Source organism: Sminthopsis crassicaudata, chromosome 3 (genome assembly GCF_048593235.1).
Source record: "Sminthopsis crassicaudata isolate SCR6 chromosome 3, ASM4859323v1, whole genome shotgun sequence".
Taxonomy (NCBI): domain Eukaryota; kingdom Metazoa; phylum Chordata; class Mammalia; order Dasyuromorphia; family Dasyuridae; genus Sminthopsis; species Sminthopsis crassicaudata.
Window position 1 is genome coordinate 242604930 of NC_133619.1, and position 18765 is coordinate 242623694.

Here is an 18765-nt window from a genome sequence, read left to right on the forward strand (position 1 = left end):
TCCTCTCCCCTTTCCCTTTTTCACATTTCTCTCCTCTCCTTTCTCGCTTTCTCCCTTTCCTTTATTCTCTTTCTCCACTCCTCTTTTCCTTCTTTCCCTCTCTTTTCTCCTTTCCTATCTTCCCTCTATATAATTTTATTTCTCTTTTTCCCCTTCCTCTCTTCCCCTCAACTCCTCTTTTCTGCCAAAAGGTGCATAATTTTAGTATTAGTTAAGTTGGATATGGGAAAAGAGGTAGACTTTAATGTTATAATCCAGAGACACCAAGAGCTTATATGACATAATAGTTTTTTGACTGAACAGAGAGATTTAAAAAGTCTTGAGAAGGATAAACTTTGTAAATAATCCAGGCATATGGAGCCAATAGGCTTATTGTGCAATAAGCTGCATTTTTGATAGTTTTTTTTTTTTTAAGTAAAGTTTAAAGGTGTCACAAATACTAGTGCTCAGGAGCAGCATTGGGCATTTTTTTTTTTTTTTTTTGCTTTATATCTTGATTGTAGGAAGTGGCAGTAATCGAGACTTCAGACCATTTTTAAAAGTGCCATGTTGTTGGCTTTAAGTTGAATTAGATTAGCCTTCCATCAGAAACCCTATGTCACTTTTCTCCTTCACATTGCCTAAGGGAGGCATGAGAGTGGTAACAGTGACTGTTACTTGGCACTATAATGAGAATCTTGGGCATTCATTTTTCATAGCCCAGTGAGGAGTGATGGCAAGAGCCCTGGACTTGGAATCAGAAGAATTAAATTTGAGTTCATCTCCTTTAATTTACTTACTATGTAATCTTTGCCAGTCACTGAAATTCACTGATCTTAAATTTTCTTCTCGACAAAATAGGGATATTAATGTTGGCACTATCTGTCTGACAGGTTTGTTTATAAATGAACTAATGTAAACTCTTAAGTGCTATTTTATAAATGCAGCCTGCTGCATATAACTGCAAATAAAGTCTATCCATTTGTCCATATGGCTCAAGAGAGAAGAAAAGAAACCAAATCACTATATTTAAAACCATATAGTGAGTGGACAAAAGAATAGAAATAAAATGTATTACTTAACAATTGATTGTTAGAGCCGTGAGATTCAGTTGTCTTTTTCAAAACAGGCAGAAAGTTGTATCTTCATAAACGTTGCCAGCATCTTTCAATAAATCTTGTTCTAGTTAAATAGTAAAACCAGTTCAAATTCATGTTTCCTTTGAAAACATATGTGCTATGTAATTAACTTTTAACATTGCATTTTTGGTGCAAGTATATCTCATTTTATGTAATAAAATACATTCTGGAAAAGTCTGTTATAAATCAGATTGTTTTAAATATATCAAATCATATCTTCCCATTCTATCTTTAGCTAACCTTCATCTGGCAGTTACATACATTTACATTTCTCTATGTCTTGACTTCTGCTCAATGCTTAAAAATCCATTGTAATCACACCCTAGTTTAAGTGTTTGCATAAGGATTTTCATGTTGGTTTTCTTAAATTAAAGCATACCTGAATTGGTGTGGGCATTTTGCCAAGTAACCCAAACAATTTGATCTGTTCCTATCATGCTTACAATCCATTCTTGTACTATACCAGAGTCGGTGTCCAGGATCCATCAGAAGAGGATCTCAGTGAAACCAGTTGGAGGTATTTCAGGTGACATGATGAGTTTTTTGCATCATAACATTTAACCTGGGGCTTGGCTTTTCAAGTCTTTCTAATGCAAGGTTTCTTTTTTTTTACAAGATCCCTCTCACTTTCTCTTACGCTCTCTTTTTCTCTTCACATTAAGAGCAAAAAGTGTTATGTTAATCCTAATCCATGGTTTTGCTTCAAATAAACTAAATATTATTTCCAGGATTCTTTTTTTCCCCCCAACTTGATGAAGAGTTACATAATTGTCATACATGGGTCAGAATTAGTTGTTTTCCCTTATGAAACTTTGGTGAGTTTAGGCACCCTCAGAAATCCAGTTGGATCTTCTAGAATCATTTTTAACTTAGCAGTGAACTGAGCTGAGCTTTCCCATTTCAGTGAGGATTGGCTGATGCAAAAAAATGGATTGAATCTTGACTGAATGCTAACTTTGTCTTATGGTTTGCATTTTGTTATTTCTGTGTTGTCTTCTTTCTTACCTTCGTGAATCCACACATTAAAAACAAAATAAACAAAAAACCTCTAAACAAATCATAAACAGCTAACCAAAACTCACTCTCGGAAGTCTCTCATATTATTTCAGCTTATAAATTTCCACCTGAAGTGTGTTTCAACTGTCAGGGCCATAACAATGGGAAGGATAACTTTAATGTTTCTTCCCTTCTTCCTTTTTAACATGCATTCCTTCTTGCTATTCTGGCTCTTCTTGCTCATAAAAGAAGCTACCTGGAAAATGTGATTTTTAATGTTGCTAAACTATCTCCCCCATGGGCAGCAGTGAAGTAGGTGTTACCTGTCTGCCTGTCATAAAGATGGCTGTCAAAAATATAGTTTTGGTTTTTTTCTCTAAGAAGTGTGCAGTGGTGACCACAGAGAGTTCATTCAGAACCAGTGTAGTATTTAAATTGCTTCTGTTATCAAATAATTATTTTTATTCCTTTGCTGTTCTGACTTCAGACATCAGTTCAGTTTGGGGAAACCACGCCTCAAAATCTTACTATCAAAAAGAAAAAGAAAATCTTACCATCTTGGATAAATTCATTCCTTTGGTCAAATTTATAAACCCAGATACTTAGATTCAGAACATTTTAAACCAGGGAACCTTTAGAGATCATTGAGCCTAAAGCATCTTTCATCTCCCTTCCATTCTTTTCTTTTTTTTTTTTTTCTTTAATCATCATGTGAATATTAAGTTAAGAAAGTTAAACTTTAGGAATCATTGGAATTTAAAAAAACTTCTAAGTTTATCCACTACATAATGAAACCCTGAGCAGACCTCCACAATCATATTTTTTAAATGAGTCATTAAGATCATTCTCCATGTCTCTCCAATAAATGAAAAGTAAATTTTCAGTGCATTTTGTATGCCTTTCATGCAATGTGCTTTCTAGGTAATGTGCAGGTTCCATATTAAATTGGTAGAAAAAATGACATTTAGAACTGTGTTAAAAGGAGTCTATAAATATCTCGAGGTATTTTGTTCAGGAATGAAATCACTTTTGCCCAGTGGATTATTTTTCCAGCTGAAATCTGCTTAAATTTTGACCTGGTTTTGGTTTTGTTGGGTTTTTTTTTTCTTCTGATAATAAAGCTCCTTTCTACCTTCATCTTCTCTCCTAATGAAGACAAAAATAATCAGGAGCTGTTTATTTTGGGAGAAAAAGTTCTTTCCTGGTGCTCTGATGAGATTAACTTTAGCCTATCAGGAGATTTGCTGAAGTGTTTCAGAATAATAAAACTCAGTGTAAAGTTTCAGATTATTGTAAATTGCTAGCTGGGGAGAAATCATTATGGCAGACAGGGTCACAAAGAAGTAAATGGTTTCTGTGGACAATTCATCTAGAATTATAGTACTAGCATGTCACTAAATGGAAAATTAGAAAATATGAACACCCAGGAATATTATATAAATACTTAGTATTCACTATTGCCCAGTATCAAAGCAGGCACACCAAAGGAAGCATCCTGGCAAATAAATTTTCCTCCTGCTCTGCAACAGCCACAGGGACTGAATTATATTGCTTTCCTGACCTCTCAATCCCTCCAAACTGTTTACACAAGTAAAATTGGATAAGTAAATCACAAAGGAACTCTAAAAGAAAAAAGTCCTGTTAAAGGAGCATGTGTAAAAAGGAGGATGGGTAAATCCTATCCTTTTATTTTGTCTTGGTGAAGATAGTAAGAACTGATGGTATGGATAAAAACTTCAGCTCTCTGTTTTGAAACCAGTTATTAGAATCTCTGACTCCATTGACCCCCTGAATTACTACCCCAAAAGCATTTATCGTAGCCATTTATCCCTGTTCACTTTATTCTAAGGCAACTGGGGCAAGGCAAGGCATCAGGGCTAGAGTAGTCACAAGAGTCCAGCAAAGCTTGGGGCATCCCAAGGTCTGGAGACTGGCTGAATGCTTAAGCTGCTTCTAGAGTCAGCCTGGGCTGAGAAGGCTATTGATAACAAATGTACATGGCTACTATCAGAAGTTAGTCACGTATTCATTCATTCAACAAATGTTTGCCAAGCAAGGACTGATCCACAAGAGATGCAACAAAACCAAAACAGGCCTTGCCTTTAAGGACTTTAAAATTTAGGTAAATAAAATGTATGCACATGAGGTGTTGAGAGAGGCAGTAGGTAAGTAGCTGGCCCAGTAGCCAGCAAGTCCTGATTTCAAGTTCTGACTCTTAGCCTAGCTGTTTAAGTACAAACATTGCTCTAGGCTGGTCTCTAAGGTCACAAATTGCTGGGAAGGTACCTACATCAATAAAGGAGATTTCCTCAGCCAGGATGTCTCTTAACTGTAAAATCAAAGGTCCATCCCTAATTCAATAATATTGAAATATATACCAATTTTAGGGGCATAGGAAATGACACTAGCAATGAAGGCGTCAAGAATCTGTGAAAGGAGGTGGCAGCTGAGCTGAGCTTTGTAGGGATGCTGTGAGACAGAGAAGGAAGGAAGGCATTCTAGGCAAGAAGGACAGCCTGTGCAAATTAGCAGAGACATGAAATGGCACCCTGTGTGCGAGGGCCAGTTTGTCAGAAAGGGAATTAATAAGCAATTAGCTTAGGAAAGTACACTAGGACCAGGCTCTCAAGGACTTTAAAAGCTGCACAAAATAGTTCAGATTGGATCCTAGGGGCAAGAAGGAGGCTTCTTAAGCAAGAGAGTAACGTAGTTTGAGCTGTGCTTTGGGAATATTTGGCAACTAGTGTGTGCTGGAAGGTGAAGTTTGGAAGGAAAAAGGAAAGTCAAAAAGCAAGGAAATTTCAGGAAAAATCAAAAAGCAAGGAAATTTCAGGAAAAGTCAAAGTATAGACAACATGAACAGGCAAGCATTTGCAAGGGGCTGGTTATAGTAAAATTCTGATGAAACATGAAGCATCTAGATTTCCTCTTTCTCCCTTTCTTTGAATTCTTCCATGAAAGAGGGGGAAAAAAATTACAAGAAATAAAATTATATCAGGAATTTGGCCATATTCCAGATCCATACAAATTCTATCTAAACTCTATACAATCATCTCCAGGTTTGTGTGCACTTATGGTGCTGCTCCTGGAGTCCTGCATGTTGTGTTTGATATACTGTTCACTGAGGTGGGAATGGAGATGGAAGAGATCTTTCAACAACTTTGAAACTTTCAACAACAAAGATTGTTGGATTAAATTGAAATTTCTAATGAACTGGGGAGTAAACTCTTGTTTTTTTAGTATTTTAATTAGTCAAGGTTTTACTGTATTGACTAAGGGAGGGGAGAAGGAAGGAAGGAAAGGACATAAGAAGAAAGGAAGAGAAGAGGAGAAAGAAAGGATGAAATGAGGAAAAGGAAGAGAGGAAGGAAGAGGAGAAAAAAGAGAGAGGCTGGAAGAAAGGGAGAGGAGATGGAAGGAAAGAAAGGAGAGCAGCAAGCATTTATTAAGCACCTAGCATTTGCCCAAGCACTGAGTTCTAAGTATCATCTCACTGGATCTTCACAACAATCCTGGGAGTTAGGTGCTATTATTATTCATACTTTACACTTAAACTAAAGCAGAAAAAAATCATATAACTAGCAAATGTCTGAGATTAGATTTGAATTTAGGTCTTCTTGAGAGTTGACTTTGGATTCAGATGACATATGGGTTTTAATCCTAACTTTTTCTTATTCCCCTTGGACAAATCCCTTAAACTCCCTGGGTCTAACATTCCTCCCCTGTAAAATAACATCTACAGCCCCTTTCAGCTCTCATTCTGTGATCCTATGAATTTTATCTTTTCAGGATCTCGGTAGAATTTGTAGGTAGGTCCTTGGGCAGAGAGCTTCCATTTGATTGGGAGTAAGATTGATACTCAACTTAGAAATGATGCTTCAAAATTTTATGCCTAACTATATCAATAACTTGTATTAGTTATAGTTGCTTCAAAGATAGACTTGATTGAGTAAACATGTTTTCAGTATGACTGCATTAGGGTAGTTGAAGTTATGCAGGGCCTAATTTGGCATAGATTTACTGTCAGCGAGTTTTATCATTCTGTTAATGTGCCCCTTTTCCCTAATGAAATATTTGCATTTGAGACCTATAAGGACTGGGGGTAAGGTCTGGTTTTGCTCCTTCTTGCTTGAGTAAATTCCACTGAAGTTTCCAGAATTGAATGAAAACAGTCAAGACTGACTCTTAATATGATTCAGGAGTGGAGTAGGGGGAGCGATAGATAGTGTGTGTTTTAGTCCTTTTATTAACAGATTAGTGAACAGGAAGTAGTCTAAATAGAAGGGGGTGGTATTTGGCAACTTTTACAGTATTCAATAATATTTTTTTCCCCCTCTAGTGAAGGACTTACTCAGGCAGGCTTTTTTTTTTTTAATCTCTTACCTATAAGCTTACCATCTCGACTGTGCTGAAAAAGGAAATTCATTTTATCTTGGACATCACAGAAATCACTTGTAAAGGTTAAGAAGTTTGGGAGTTTCTCCTCCGCCTTCTCCCATTTCTTCCCCCACCCAAAATAAGCTGTACAGAATAGAGAGATTGTTACTGGCAGATCCAAACGGCTATGTTCTTGGCTGTACTGCAACTAACAGACATGCCCTTCAGATCACATAATCTGTTGCAGCTATTTCCACAATAGCCTCTCTGTGGTCAGACCAAGACTTGCTTGTTCACCTGGCATTCTGCTGGGCAATTTGAGTGATTCTCTAGGGTAACCAGGCTCTCTGCTCCTGTATCCCTGCACCTGGTGCCTAGAAGATAATCAAAGTAAATTAATCCAGAGCACAATGGCTTGAAGCCTCCCAATGAACAGGGGCTGATATTGGCTCCATAGCTGGGTATCTTATAATTGTTTGTAGTGCATTTGAGCAGAGGGCTTTTATCTCTCTAATTTCCATTAAAGGGTTCTAAGTATAGTTTTCTTATGTCTATAAGAGCGACAGTATGATTGAATGTGCTGCCCTCCCTGAGGTCACTTCTGTACAGCAGGTGTTTTTCGATCTTAGTGTTAAAACCATTGGAATTTGGCTACTGCTTCTCTGGATAGCTCTGTGTCCCTAGATTGGATTGTTCCTGCATTAGAGAGCCACCCATGCTCTCCCTCTCTCCTTCTTTTCCCAAAGGCTCAGTCTGCTCACATTTGGATAGGGTTTAATCCCTGACTCTAAGCTATATCCAAATACACTGAGTCTCTTTGATAACAAGCTATAATAGAAAACCACCTCCAAGTACTGCAGGAAAGTTCATCAGATTTGAGGCATCTATATCCACGATGATCCAACCATTGTTAGGAAATCTGGTAACTTAGTCTCAGTTTCTTAAACTGTTATTCACTATCCCCTATAGGGTCTCATAACTGAATGTGGGGGTTGTGAATATTGTAAATGTTTGATTTGTATATCTGTCTTACCTATATATGTGAGGTCATGTAAAAATTTCTTAGGTAAAAAGGGGCTGTGAGTGGGAAAAGTTTAAGAAGCCCTGCCTTAGTGGTTTTAATATATAATTACACCTGCTTCAGAAGGTAGCAGGCAGTTCTTTCCCTTTGCCTTCTACATGCTCCTTTTTTAGTTTCTTTGGTCCCAAAGCAATTCAATTAATGTTCGCTGGAACTTAGGGCAGAAAAGGAAATTTGGGTCTATAGATATATATGAGCTAATGTTACAATTTTTGTGTTCTTCTTTTCATATCCTTTCTTTGCACCCTGAATGCCCTGAGTATAAAAGTGTGGGAGCACACAAGTGGCAGTAGTGAAAATATTCCTACCCGTCTATGAGACTGTGGCACCCATGTTAACTCAGGGTATCAGATCCTTATTCTGACCCAAGTCAGCTTCCATTCCGTCCCTTCCTTCCACAATAATGCGTTCCCATTTGAAGTTAGATTTTCCTCCTGTCCTCTTTCCTATTTTTGATAAGAATTGATAAGGAGAAGGAACTTTGATGAGTAATCATCACATTTTTGTCCCTTGCTCCTCTCTACCCCAGCACTTCCTCATGTTATCCTTGCCATATTTTTCTTCAAAATGAAGTAGGATAAAAGGCTTGGTTTAAGTTGGTGTTTAAATATCATCCCCACTGTGTCTGTGAAATTCGTTAAAAAGGTGAAACAATATGGTACGGTGAAAAGAGTTCTCAATTTGGAATCAAATTTTCCCTTTTTCCTTTATCAATTGTATGACTTTGGCCATGTCTTGTGGTTCCTGATCTAGAAAATGAGGGAGTAGAACTACATGACCTCCAAGGTCCCTAACAGCTCTAAATATAAAAATCTATGATCCTATGACAGTCATCATAACAGTCTTTTTTTCAGTAACTGGAGAAGGTGGAATTATTGTTGTCATTGATTTAAATGCCATTGATTTTAATTTTTAGTCATGTTCCATTGTCATTCAGAAGCCGTCATTCTTGATGCTATAATCCACCCATTGTGTTGGGTAACTGAGTTTACTTCATCTTTCCACTCTGTTTGTTTTGTGGATACCAGCATATCAAGACTTCCTGAGGAATTTAGACTTTACTCATCATCCTTTGCTGGTCCCCAAAGTAGAGTTCTAGACAGGAAGAGAAACTAGGTGGAGAGGCAGGGAGACAGCAATAGCAAAGATAAACCTTTGAACTAGGATTCAAGTCCTCATATATGGAGTGGAATAAAACTGTTTACCTTACAAGTGTCACAAATTTTGAGTTATTGAATGTCAGCAGTACCAACTCAGCATGGATACCACACAAGGCACCTTCTGGCAACAAGGCCCTACCTTCTAGGAAGGGGAATGGTGTGTGTGCTCGCTCTCTCTCTCTCTCTCTCTCTCTTTCTCTCTCTCTCTCTCTCTCGCTCGCTCTCTCTCTCTCTCTCTCTCTCAATTTTTTTTCCCAAATGACTCTTGCATGAAAGCTTTCTTATCCTTTTAGCTAACTGCTCAGGCTGCTTTGGGAAGGTGATTGACATCTTGGTTACATTCAAATTAGAGTGCTTGCCACCACCTAAACATGTTTTGTGTTTTCTTTTTCTACTTATTTTTTCCCCTGGCATGGCTACAGAGTTGGAGTTGATCCAGATCAAGACCCACCGCCCAGCAATGACAGCTTTCAAGTCTTACAGGGGGTAAGTCAGCAATAACTTTTCTTCCTTCCCTCCCACGGAGACAACCAGCTGTCAGAAAGTAAAAGGAGAAAAATGAGATGTTCATGCTCTATCATTCATTTACCAGCTATACCTGATTTCCTGAGTTGCTTTCCATCCCTGCCCACTTCAGTGTTGAGTATACACTTACACAATGATTAAAGTGAGAGAGAAGGGTGTTTAGAATTTATCAATAGAGCCTATAGCTCCTCTGGACAAGGTTTGGCTTAAATTCATAAATGTAGATTAGTTTCTTGAACCAGTTATGCATATGTTGCCAGTAAAACTGGATAGTGTGCACTTCCTTTACATAGGAGTTCTTAACCAGGGGTCTATGTCAGGGGTGGGAGGAGAGGGGAAGAAGGGAAGAGGGGAAAAAACCTGGAGTTAGGAATATTTGGGTTCAAATCCAACTTAAGACACATCCTAACTGTGTGACCCTATATAAGTCCCTTATTCTCTATCTTACCTCAGTTTCTTCATCTGTAAAATGGGGATAGTTAGGAAATTTGCTAATGTGTTTTTCTTTTTACCTTAAAGTACTATATAAACATTAATTATTATTATTAACATCTAATTTAAATTTATGTATTTAATTTTATTATGTATTTAAAACAAACAAACAAAAAAAAAAACAACATTGTTCTGAGAAAGGATCCATATGCTACACCAGATTTCCATCAGGGTCCATGAAAAGACGCTAAGAATCCTAATCTAAATGGTGCCTCTCCCTGGAACCAGCTTTGCATTAAAATTATCCCTGCATTCAAAGTATTTGAGATTTTCTAGACCCATTTCAATGTCTCCATTTCATAAATCAGGTTGAACTGGAGAATATAGTGCCTGGATTTTTTTTTCTTTTTAAATCTCTACTATTGTCTTTTCCAAGTTGAATTGGGTGGGTTTCATTCACATTGAGATGGTGATGGTGCACACTGATTCACTAACAGAGAAGGTTATGTGCGACTTGTAAGTCAGCTGCAGGCCCCCTGCCTAGGACCATAAAGCTAATATGTGGAGCATTTGAACATAAAGGGAAACCTTTTCAAGTGAAGCTTCAGCAGTAATTTGGAGTCTGTGTGAATCATACCCCCTCCCAAACTTTGCCCTGCATTTGGAGATTATGCTGAAATTGGCCACTTGTGTCCCAGAAGAATTGATTTGAGAACACTTGTTTTCAAAGATTCTTTTGAAAAGCTGCCCTGATTTATAGCTTTAGAAAGGGAGAGAAAAGGCCTGCACCTGGAAGATTATTTAATTGAGGGGAATAGAAGACTTTACGTTGTCTTCCAGGGGGAATCTTACAAATAAGAATTCCTTTCAAGGAAGTTTCTTTTGGCTTTCTTTGTAGCCCCAATACTTAGCACCTGTCTAGCAATAGTGGACACTTAATAAATGCTGACCTATTAATTTTCTTGAAAGGAATTTCATCTTGCATATGGAAAATAGCCACAAAGTTTTGCAAAATAGAAAGCTAAAGTTCCTTTTAAAGGTTTCCACTTGGGAAAGTTTTTTTCTGAGAATACCAGTTAAGAGTCAACTGAAAAGCCAGAGGCTTTGAACACTAATCTAAAAAGCCCTAAGAGAACAGTGCAGTCCCTTTGCCATTTTCTGGAGGGAAATTTATTCTTTTGGGGTTCATATGGCTGAATTCACTGCACAGTCTATCCAGTAGGCTTTTAATAAGTATAACTGGTAGGGTGTCACAAGTCTTAAAACTGGAGATATTTGAGAGGCAGTGGATTCTCAGTTCTTCATATAAAAGAATAACTTTTAATATTAAAGTGAATAAAGCCCATTTTATTTCTCCACCAGAAGCTCCAGAAAGTTTTTTCATTAGATGAAATTTGAGGTCAGTGCTGATTTAAGCTGTGTGCAGGAAGCATTGCAGTTGCACCTGTAGTAGGAGCTTCCTACAACTTGCATTCTGTTCAGCATATATATATTGAGGCCCCCCTGTGTACAAAACTTTACTTTTAAATTTCCCCATTGCTATGGTAGGCTAATCAACTAACTTATTTGTCATCAGTTTCCTATAGTTCAGAATATCATTCTCCCACTTCCACCTTCAATTTCCTACCAATGTTGGAATTTTTTGAGGTCAGACACAATCAGACTTAGCAGCCCTAACAGTAATTAATTTTTTGCATTGTGAAAATTCTTCTGAGTTTCATTTGTGGCTATTATGAAGGAAGGCATTCCTTGGACCATAGATAACAAACAAAGGTCTTTTAGCAAAGCCCCAAGGCTGGCACCCACCTAACATGGCCATGGCTCTTCTGGAGCAAGTTGTATAGGGGAAAAGAGAGAAGTTGTCTTTGAATCTCACTCCTTCTCAACCTCTCTTAGGAAGAGATTTACAATTCATTCTCAGTGTTCTAGTTTTTCTTAAGTAGCAGGAAAACATTGATTCCAGGTATGATTAAAGCATGGGAACAAACTGATTCCCCTGACTTGAAAGGATCCCTGAGTGCTGTGTCTTTGAACATATCATTAAAATAATAGGATCAATGGCCATGGCCCTTGCAGAGAGCAGGAAAAGTCAAAATATCTGCCTTCCGCCTGAATAGAAAAGGGCCAATTCCCTTTGCCATGTAGCATCTGAATATGTTCTTCCTGTTTTGTTTTGTTTTTTTAATTATACTTGTAGAGGAAAGCATTTATCGTTTGCTGCTTACAGGATTTTCCTCTCAAGTTTAAGAAACTGAAGGTTATAAACAGGGTCACTACCAGAGAAAAATATTAGCTCATTTGGGAGGAGAAAATGAACTGTTGGCTGGAATATTTGACTGCCCACAAGAGAAGCACAAAAATAATGTAGGCAAGATTTGAGCCTCACCTCCCTAGCAGCTCTGACTCATTTTTTTAAAAAAAAATCTCATTTGCTTTGTTTCCTTGAACTGGACTCTATGCAATCAAAACAAAGATCAGCTGGAGCCCAGCTGCCTCTATCATGGAAGTGTTGTCTCTGTCCCAGTAAGGAGTAGATTTTTAATACTTAACACGTCTGAGATTTATGCTGGCTGCAACTCCTGACACATCATTCATTTCCTTCCCCAAGTTCCTTTCAGTTTTATTCATTGATGTAGCAGCTTATTTTAGCAGTTATATGGCTAGACTTTGAAACTTATCTAAGTGGATCATATTAGGACTAGCCCCAAGAAAGCTTTTGACTTGAGGCAGGATGCCAACATACCCTGGAGGAGAAAAAACCAGATTCCCACAGTCGGGTCATGTGTATGTGCTTAGTGAAAGAATCCGTCAGAAAATTTGTACTTTCATAGTGAGGTTGACCTTCAAAGTAAAGAAGGTATCTGTCGGCTTGTTCTGACCCTCAATATAGAGCTGCTTTCTCTGATATTTTTCCTTCTTCACTGTTAGCCTTAACTGACAGTTAATTTAATTTGGGTTTTCCTTCTTATCTTCATGAAAGAATCATATCTCCAATGTCCTAAACCTGTCAGTAATCATTTGTTAAGGACCTATTGTGTGCCAAGCATTGTACTATGCCCTGGTGATACAGAGGCAAAAGGCAGTCCTTTAAGCCTTTCAGGAGCTTGAAATCTCATGAGGGAGACAGCATGCAAAGAATAACGTACAATCAAGCTATATAGATAAACAGGTAATAATTAACAAGGAAGGTACTTGAATTAAGGGAAATTGTAGAGAGTAGAATCTTATCTGGGACTTGTAGAAAACTAGAGAAATCAGAAGGCAGAGCTGAAGAGAAAACACATCCCAGACATGGGAAACAGCCAGTGAAAATCCCTTTTACCTGGACAGCCAATGGGACTAACTGTTATACCTTTTTTCTTTTTTCTACACCAACTTTGCATCCTGGCCCATAGCAATTACTGCCACTCTTCTTCAGAGTGGCAATAGTTGATCTTTGTTTTGTTTTGTTTTTTTCTTAGCCCTTATCCTGCTGTATTCTTTTCTTCCTGTGCCTTCTGCCACAGACTAGCTCTCACAGAACTTGTAATTTTCCTTGAATTGATGGTACAATAGCTTCTAAGTAGAGTTCTATTTAAATCCACTTGTGTAAAATGCAGAAATATGAATCTTTTTAGCATTTTTTCACAAGGTAGTACATGAGTAATGGTATTCCATTAGAGACAAATAAGTGATACAAGCTTATTTGGAACCATATCAAATAATTGGGATGAAGGCCCCTGGTTTTAGCTAACAGACTAGATTAGAAAAACGGGGGTAGAACAACAAGCATCTTATTTGGGGTGGCCTAAAGTATTCATCAGTATTGGTTAGTTTTGCTGAATTACTTTCTCTCCTGCCTCCCCATCCAACCTTTTTTTTTAAACAAAGAATAACTCACTGAAAAGATAGAAGGGACAGATATATTTGGAAATGAAGATTATATTCTGAAACAAAAGATATCAAAGAAATACAAAACAATTATTCATATATACACACACACATCTGACTGTGCATAGGATAAAACAAATTTCTATCCCAAAGTATTTATTTTATTTCTTGCATCCTAAGTACCAAATGCAGTGCCTGTAAATTAGGACTTTACTAAATGTAAATTGTTGGTTGGTTGATTGGTTGATGAGCATCCTATGAAGAGGAATGGTGAATAATCATTGCCCAACCTTTTTGGATTGGACTCCTTTAGCAGTCTGTTTAAGCCTGTGGACCACTTCTCAAAAGAAAATTTTTAAAAATTCAGAAATGCTAAATTGTAGTTAGAGATTCATAAAAATTAAGATGTCATTTTTTTCTTATCCAAGTTTATAGTACCCCTCCCCTAAACTATCCTGGGACCCCAAGTTAAAATCTTTTGTTTTAGAGAACCACTACCTTTCTTCCCTGATAGTAATAAACAAAATATTGATTATATTTATCTTACTGGATGTTCTTTAATGAAATTATTGTGAATTAGATCCCTAAATTAGCAAATTGACAAATCATTGTCATGGCATGGAATTTTGTTAAAAATTGCTTCAAATCACAGCCCGGAAGAGAACAAGATGCAACAATGGGCACCAAGCTTCTTTGTTATCAGAGAATAGAAGTGCTTTGAACTGAATGAGAAGGAAGGACATAATTCCTCAACTTTTTCATTCTCATTTGTTGTTTGGTCGTTTCAATTGTGACCAATTCTTTGTGACCTCATTTGGAGTTTTCTTGGCAAAGATAATAAAGTACTTTGCCATTTCCTTTTCCTTCATTTTTATAGAAAACGAAACTGAGGCAAACAACTAAGTGACTTGCTCAGCTTCATACAGCTAGAAAGTGTCAGATTTGAACTCAGGAAGATGTCTTCTTGAAGCTAAGTCTCATACTCTATCCACTGTGCCACCTACCTGTCCTAAACAACTACTTTTCTGAGTCATATCCATGTCTTTCCATTCTAGTGCTCTATCTCTGTTAGCAATCCTACCCCATCCCCCAAAAAAGATGGTTTGTGATACAAGTATAGTTGACCTCCATCAATATCTAGGAATTAGATAGAATATCACCACAAAATATTCCTAAAGTTATTAACCCAGCATCCAAAGCATCTTCATTTTTCTTTAACTTTATCTGTTCATGACTTAAGACTAAATTATCTTGTGCCTGGTACATAGTAAGCTATAATACATTTAGTAGTCTTGTGTACAAGTAGCTTTTAAAAAATTATTCTCAATTTACTTTTAATCTTCAAGGGCTTGTCCTAGTTTTAATACTGAGGGAACCAGTGAACAAATATATCAATGATATTCATTATCAATGATTATATACTAAGTACTGATTGTATGCCAGGCAATGTGCTAAGGCTAAAAGATACCAAAAAAGGAGCAAACTTAATCCCTACCTTCAAGGAAATCATATCCTTATGGAAAAACAATTGGTAATTAACTGGACATGTATAACATATATACAGAGCAAATGAAAGAGAATTTCAGGAGAGCACTTGAAGAGATACCAGCAGAGTTAGTAAAGGTCTCCTTGAAAGGCTTATGTACTCCTCACATGCTAAGGAGTCCTAGGTTTTTAGTTTTTGATGTGTTTTTTTTTTTTTTAATCTTTCCTCATATAGAAACTTCCCCTATTTAATTGAACTTTTCTGACCTTTTTTAATGAATGAGAATTTATTAAGTTCTTACTTTGTGCCAGGCACTGTGCTATGGATTGGGGATAAAAAAACAAAACAAAACAACAACAACAAGAATCTCTGACCTCAAGAAGTTTATCTTCTAATAGAAGAAAGAGTAGATCCATAAATTGATACATACAAGATAAATCCAGAAAAGATGGAGTGTTAATTTTAGACACTATGATACCGGAGATTTTCTTCAGATGAAAAGAGCAGAATTACAATTGGTATTCTACTGCAGATGTTCCATGCTTTTACATAATTGTCAGAGAATGAGTTTTGTTTGTTCTTAATACCCTTCTCCACAATGCCCAGTATTTTTGGCTACAGCAGTATGTTGTGTCATCATCTTTAGAGAATGGTCTAAACCGAGCCCTAGAGCCAAAAGCAGAGGGCCAGTCACTCTAAAGGATAATTTTTCCCCAGAATAGATAATCTTCTTGCCCAATTTGAAGTTCTTCCAGGTTCTTCCAGGTTTTTCCAGCTCACTCATATAGCTTTTTGAGATTTTTCTACATTTCACCCCCACTGGCTTGGAATTGAACTTTCTGAGCTTAATGTTATCTGCAAAGGCAAAAAAGATTTTGCTGGGCACTTTTTGTTCCATTTGTTTTCATAAACATGTTAAAAACTGGTCCCCTGGGTTCTCTCAGGGTTGACATTGTCTCATTTAGAGAAATGCCTTAAGTTGACTGTAGTCTTTACTGACTGAAAACCAGTTCCATGAAGATGTAAGTAGGACAAGACTTGTATGGTAAGTAGGTGGTGCAGTGGACAGAATACAAGGTTTAGAGTTAGGAAGACCCAAGTTCAAATCCATGCTCAGGCACTTACTAGCTGTGTGGTCTTGGGCATTCATTTAACTTCTTTTTGCCTAAATTTCCTCAACAATAAAATAAGGATAATAATAATTTTATTAAAACTCAAAGAATTGTTTTGAAGATTAAATGAGATGATAATTATAAATTTAGCACAGTGCCTAGCACATATAAATGTTAGCTATTATCATTATCATCATCAGTGTTGTTAATTTCATTGTTAATAGTGTCGATCCATATGCAGATCCATACATATCTTAGAGTCTGTGTAACTCTAAGAGGTTGAAGGGCCTTGTGGGACCTTTAAGAGATTAAATAATTTGCCCAGATCAGAGCCAGAATGTGTCAGAGGTTGGCCTTGTGCTCCTGATCTCAACTCACTCTGGGCTAGATCTCTATCTGCTCTGCCATGCTGACTCTCAGCCAGTTCTATGAGAAAAACATACCCCCGATCCATGGTGATTCAGCCCTTAAAAATAGCTGCCGCCTTCTTCTAAATCAGAATGCTTTTGCAGCTCTTAGGAACTCTAGACCTTCCACATATCCATTTATCCCCTCAGCAAACATGAATAGATTACTATATTGTTCTTTCTAATCAGGTCTGTAGCACAACTGCTGAGTGTGACCTCTTTCTCCCATGGAAATTTATACTACTAGCATAGTACAGCAGCATTTTTTACCATATTACTGTTTCTTATTTGTTATCCAAAGCTGCCTGTCCTTGTAGTAGTGATGATAGTTGTACTTATCTGTCTTTATTTATTCATTGATTTGTTCATTTATGTGTTTGTTTTTATGTATTAGTCATGTCATGACTTCATGACCCATTTGGGGTTTCCTTGGCAGAGATACTGGAGTGGCTTGCCATTTCCAGCTCATTTTACAGATGAGAAAAATGAGGCAAACAGGGTTAAATGACTTATCCAGGGTCACCCAGCTAATATCTGAAGCTGGATTTGAATTCAGGTCTTCCTGACTCTATATCAGGCACTCTGTCCCATCACATAGATGCCCTTATGCCTCATGTACAAGGCATCATCCCATCTATAAAGTTTGTGGTAGGGCAGCCATAAATGGGCCTCTCCCCTCTAAGTCTCTGTGGTTCCAGTTACCACATATTATATTCTCAAGGTCAAGTATTCTGATTCTGTGTTTAGGCTTTTTGCACTTGCATGGTGCAGGGGGGAAAGGGGAGAGTCTTTAGGTCTTTATAAATGTCAAGTTTGGGTGATCATTTTGGAAGCATTAGAGTAGCTTTATTTTTGTAACTGAGATATTAGAGAGAAGGTAGGGGAAAATGAATGGAGTTGATAGCATGACAAAATAGTAAGGAGCTCAGCTTGTTCCACCCTGCCCTTATCTCCCATGTATGAATCTAATGTGGCTGAGCAGAAAAACAAATTCCCCATTGCAGTACATGAAAGCTACTAGTAGGGCAGGCTCTGGACAAAGAGAGTCCCTTGTTGTCCCTAATCATCCAGTGAATGGAATTTGTGTAACTGGATCAATAAAGAATTGTTTGAATAGGCCATCTGCTGGGCGCATGAAAATACTTTTGTTCCACAGAATGCTTCTTTGTAGCAGCCTCCTTCCAAGATTTTACCTGTCCTGTGCTCTGCCTAGTAGAAGCTGACCTCAAGCACTTTCTAGGGGAAAGTTACATTTGAAAATTCAAAAGAAAAAGACACATTGGAGGATACAAAACTACATGTAGTGGGGCTCAGAACATATAATTTTTTTTTAGGTTTATATTCTTTTGAATTTGTCCAAATATTTTGCCCTTTCTGATACAGTAAAGCCTATTCAGGATCCTTAAAACTTTGGGGCTAAAGAATACACACTTTTTAGCCCTAAACAAAAGAATAAGAGAATTTTTCCTCTTTCCATTTCCCCCATTCTGCTTTGCAACTAGCTTAAGCATTCTCTTTTCTTTCTTGTTTCTAGGATGGTCCAGATGCTGCAAGAGGAAACCGGACAAAGCAGGAAAGTGCCTGGATATTCAGGCTGTGGTACAGCTTTGACCACAAGTATCCTTTTAAACATCATCCCTCTGTGCTTAAGAAGTTGATGCTCAGATGTTTCTTACTCCTGGGGCTAATGGCTACTGATGAATGCCTCTAGAGATATGTCCTTTGCAGATGAAGTCAGTGCCGTTCCTAGACAAAGTTTATGCTTGCTCAGTCATGAATAAGCATGTTAAGGATAGACTCTAAAAAATGAAATTTGAGTTGGCAGGGCTGTCAGAATTTGTCTAACTTAACCTGTTCCCATCTGAACATAAATAATTGTATAACATTCCCATCATAATGGAGTCACTTAGGCTTTGCTTGAAGATTTCTGGTGGGAAGAACCTGCTACTTCCCAGATTCAAATATTGGCTGATTTTTTTGGTCATTTTTTTAGTTGTATCCAACTTTTTGTGACCTCATTTGGAATTATCTTGGTACAAATACTGGAGTAGTTCACTGTTTCCTTCTTTAGCTCATTTTACAGATGAGAAACAATTCTATGATAACAGGTTTATCCAGCTAGTAGTGTCTGAGGCTGAATTTGAACTCAGGAAGATGAATCTTTCTGATTTCAAACCCAGTGCTCTGTCCACTGTGCCACC

The 18765-nt window shown here is 37.4% G+C and overlaps 1 protein-coding gene across 5 annotated transcripts in view; it reads left to right on the forward strand.

Moving 5' to 3' along the window:
* SLC9A7 (solute carrier family 9 member A7) overlaps positions 1 to 18765 on the forward strand; it is a 182325-nt gene that overhangs the window by 147724 nt on the left and 15836 nt on the right. For 3 of the 5 annotated variants that reach the window (XM_074300287.1, XM_074300285.1, XM_074300286.1), the window contains exons 13-15: positions 1585 to 1644; positions 9155 to 9218; positions 18099 to 18181. In XM_074300287.1, the coding sequence (XP_074156388.1) occupies positions 1585 to 1644; positions 9155 to 9218; positions 18099 to 18181 (207 nt within the window). The remainder of the gene's footprint in view (positions 1 to 1584; positions 1645 to 9154; positions 9219 to 18098; positions 18182 to 18765) is intronic. The other 2 variants (XM_074300289.1, XM_074300288.1) reach the window with 1 other exon arrangement.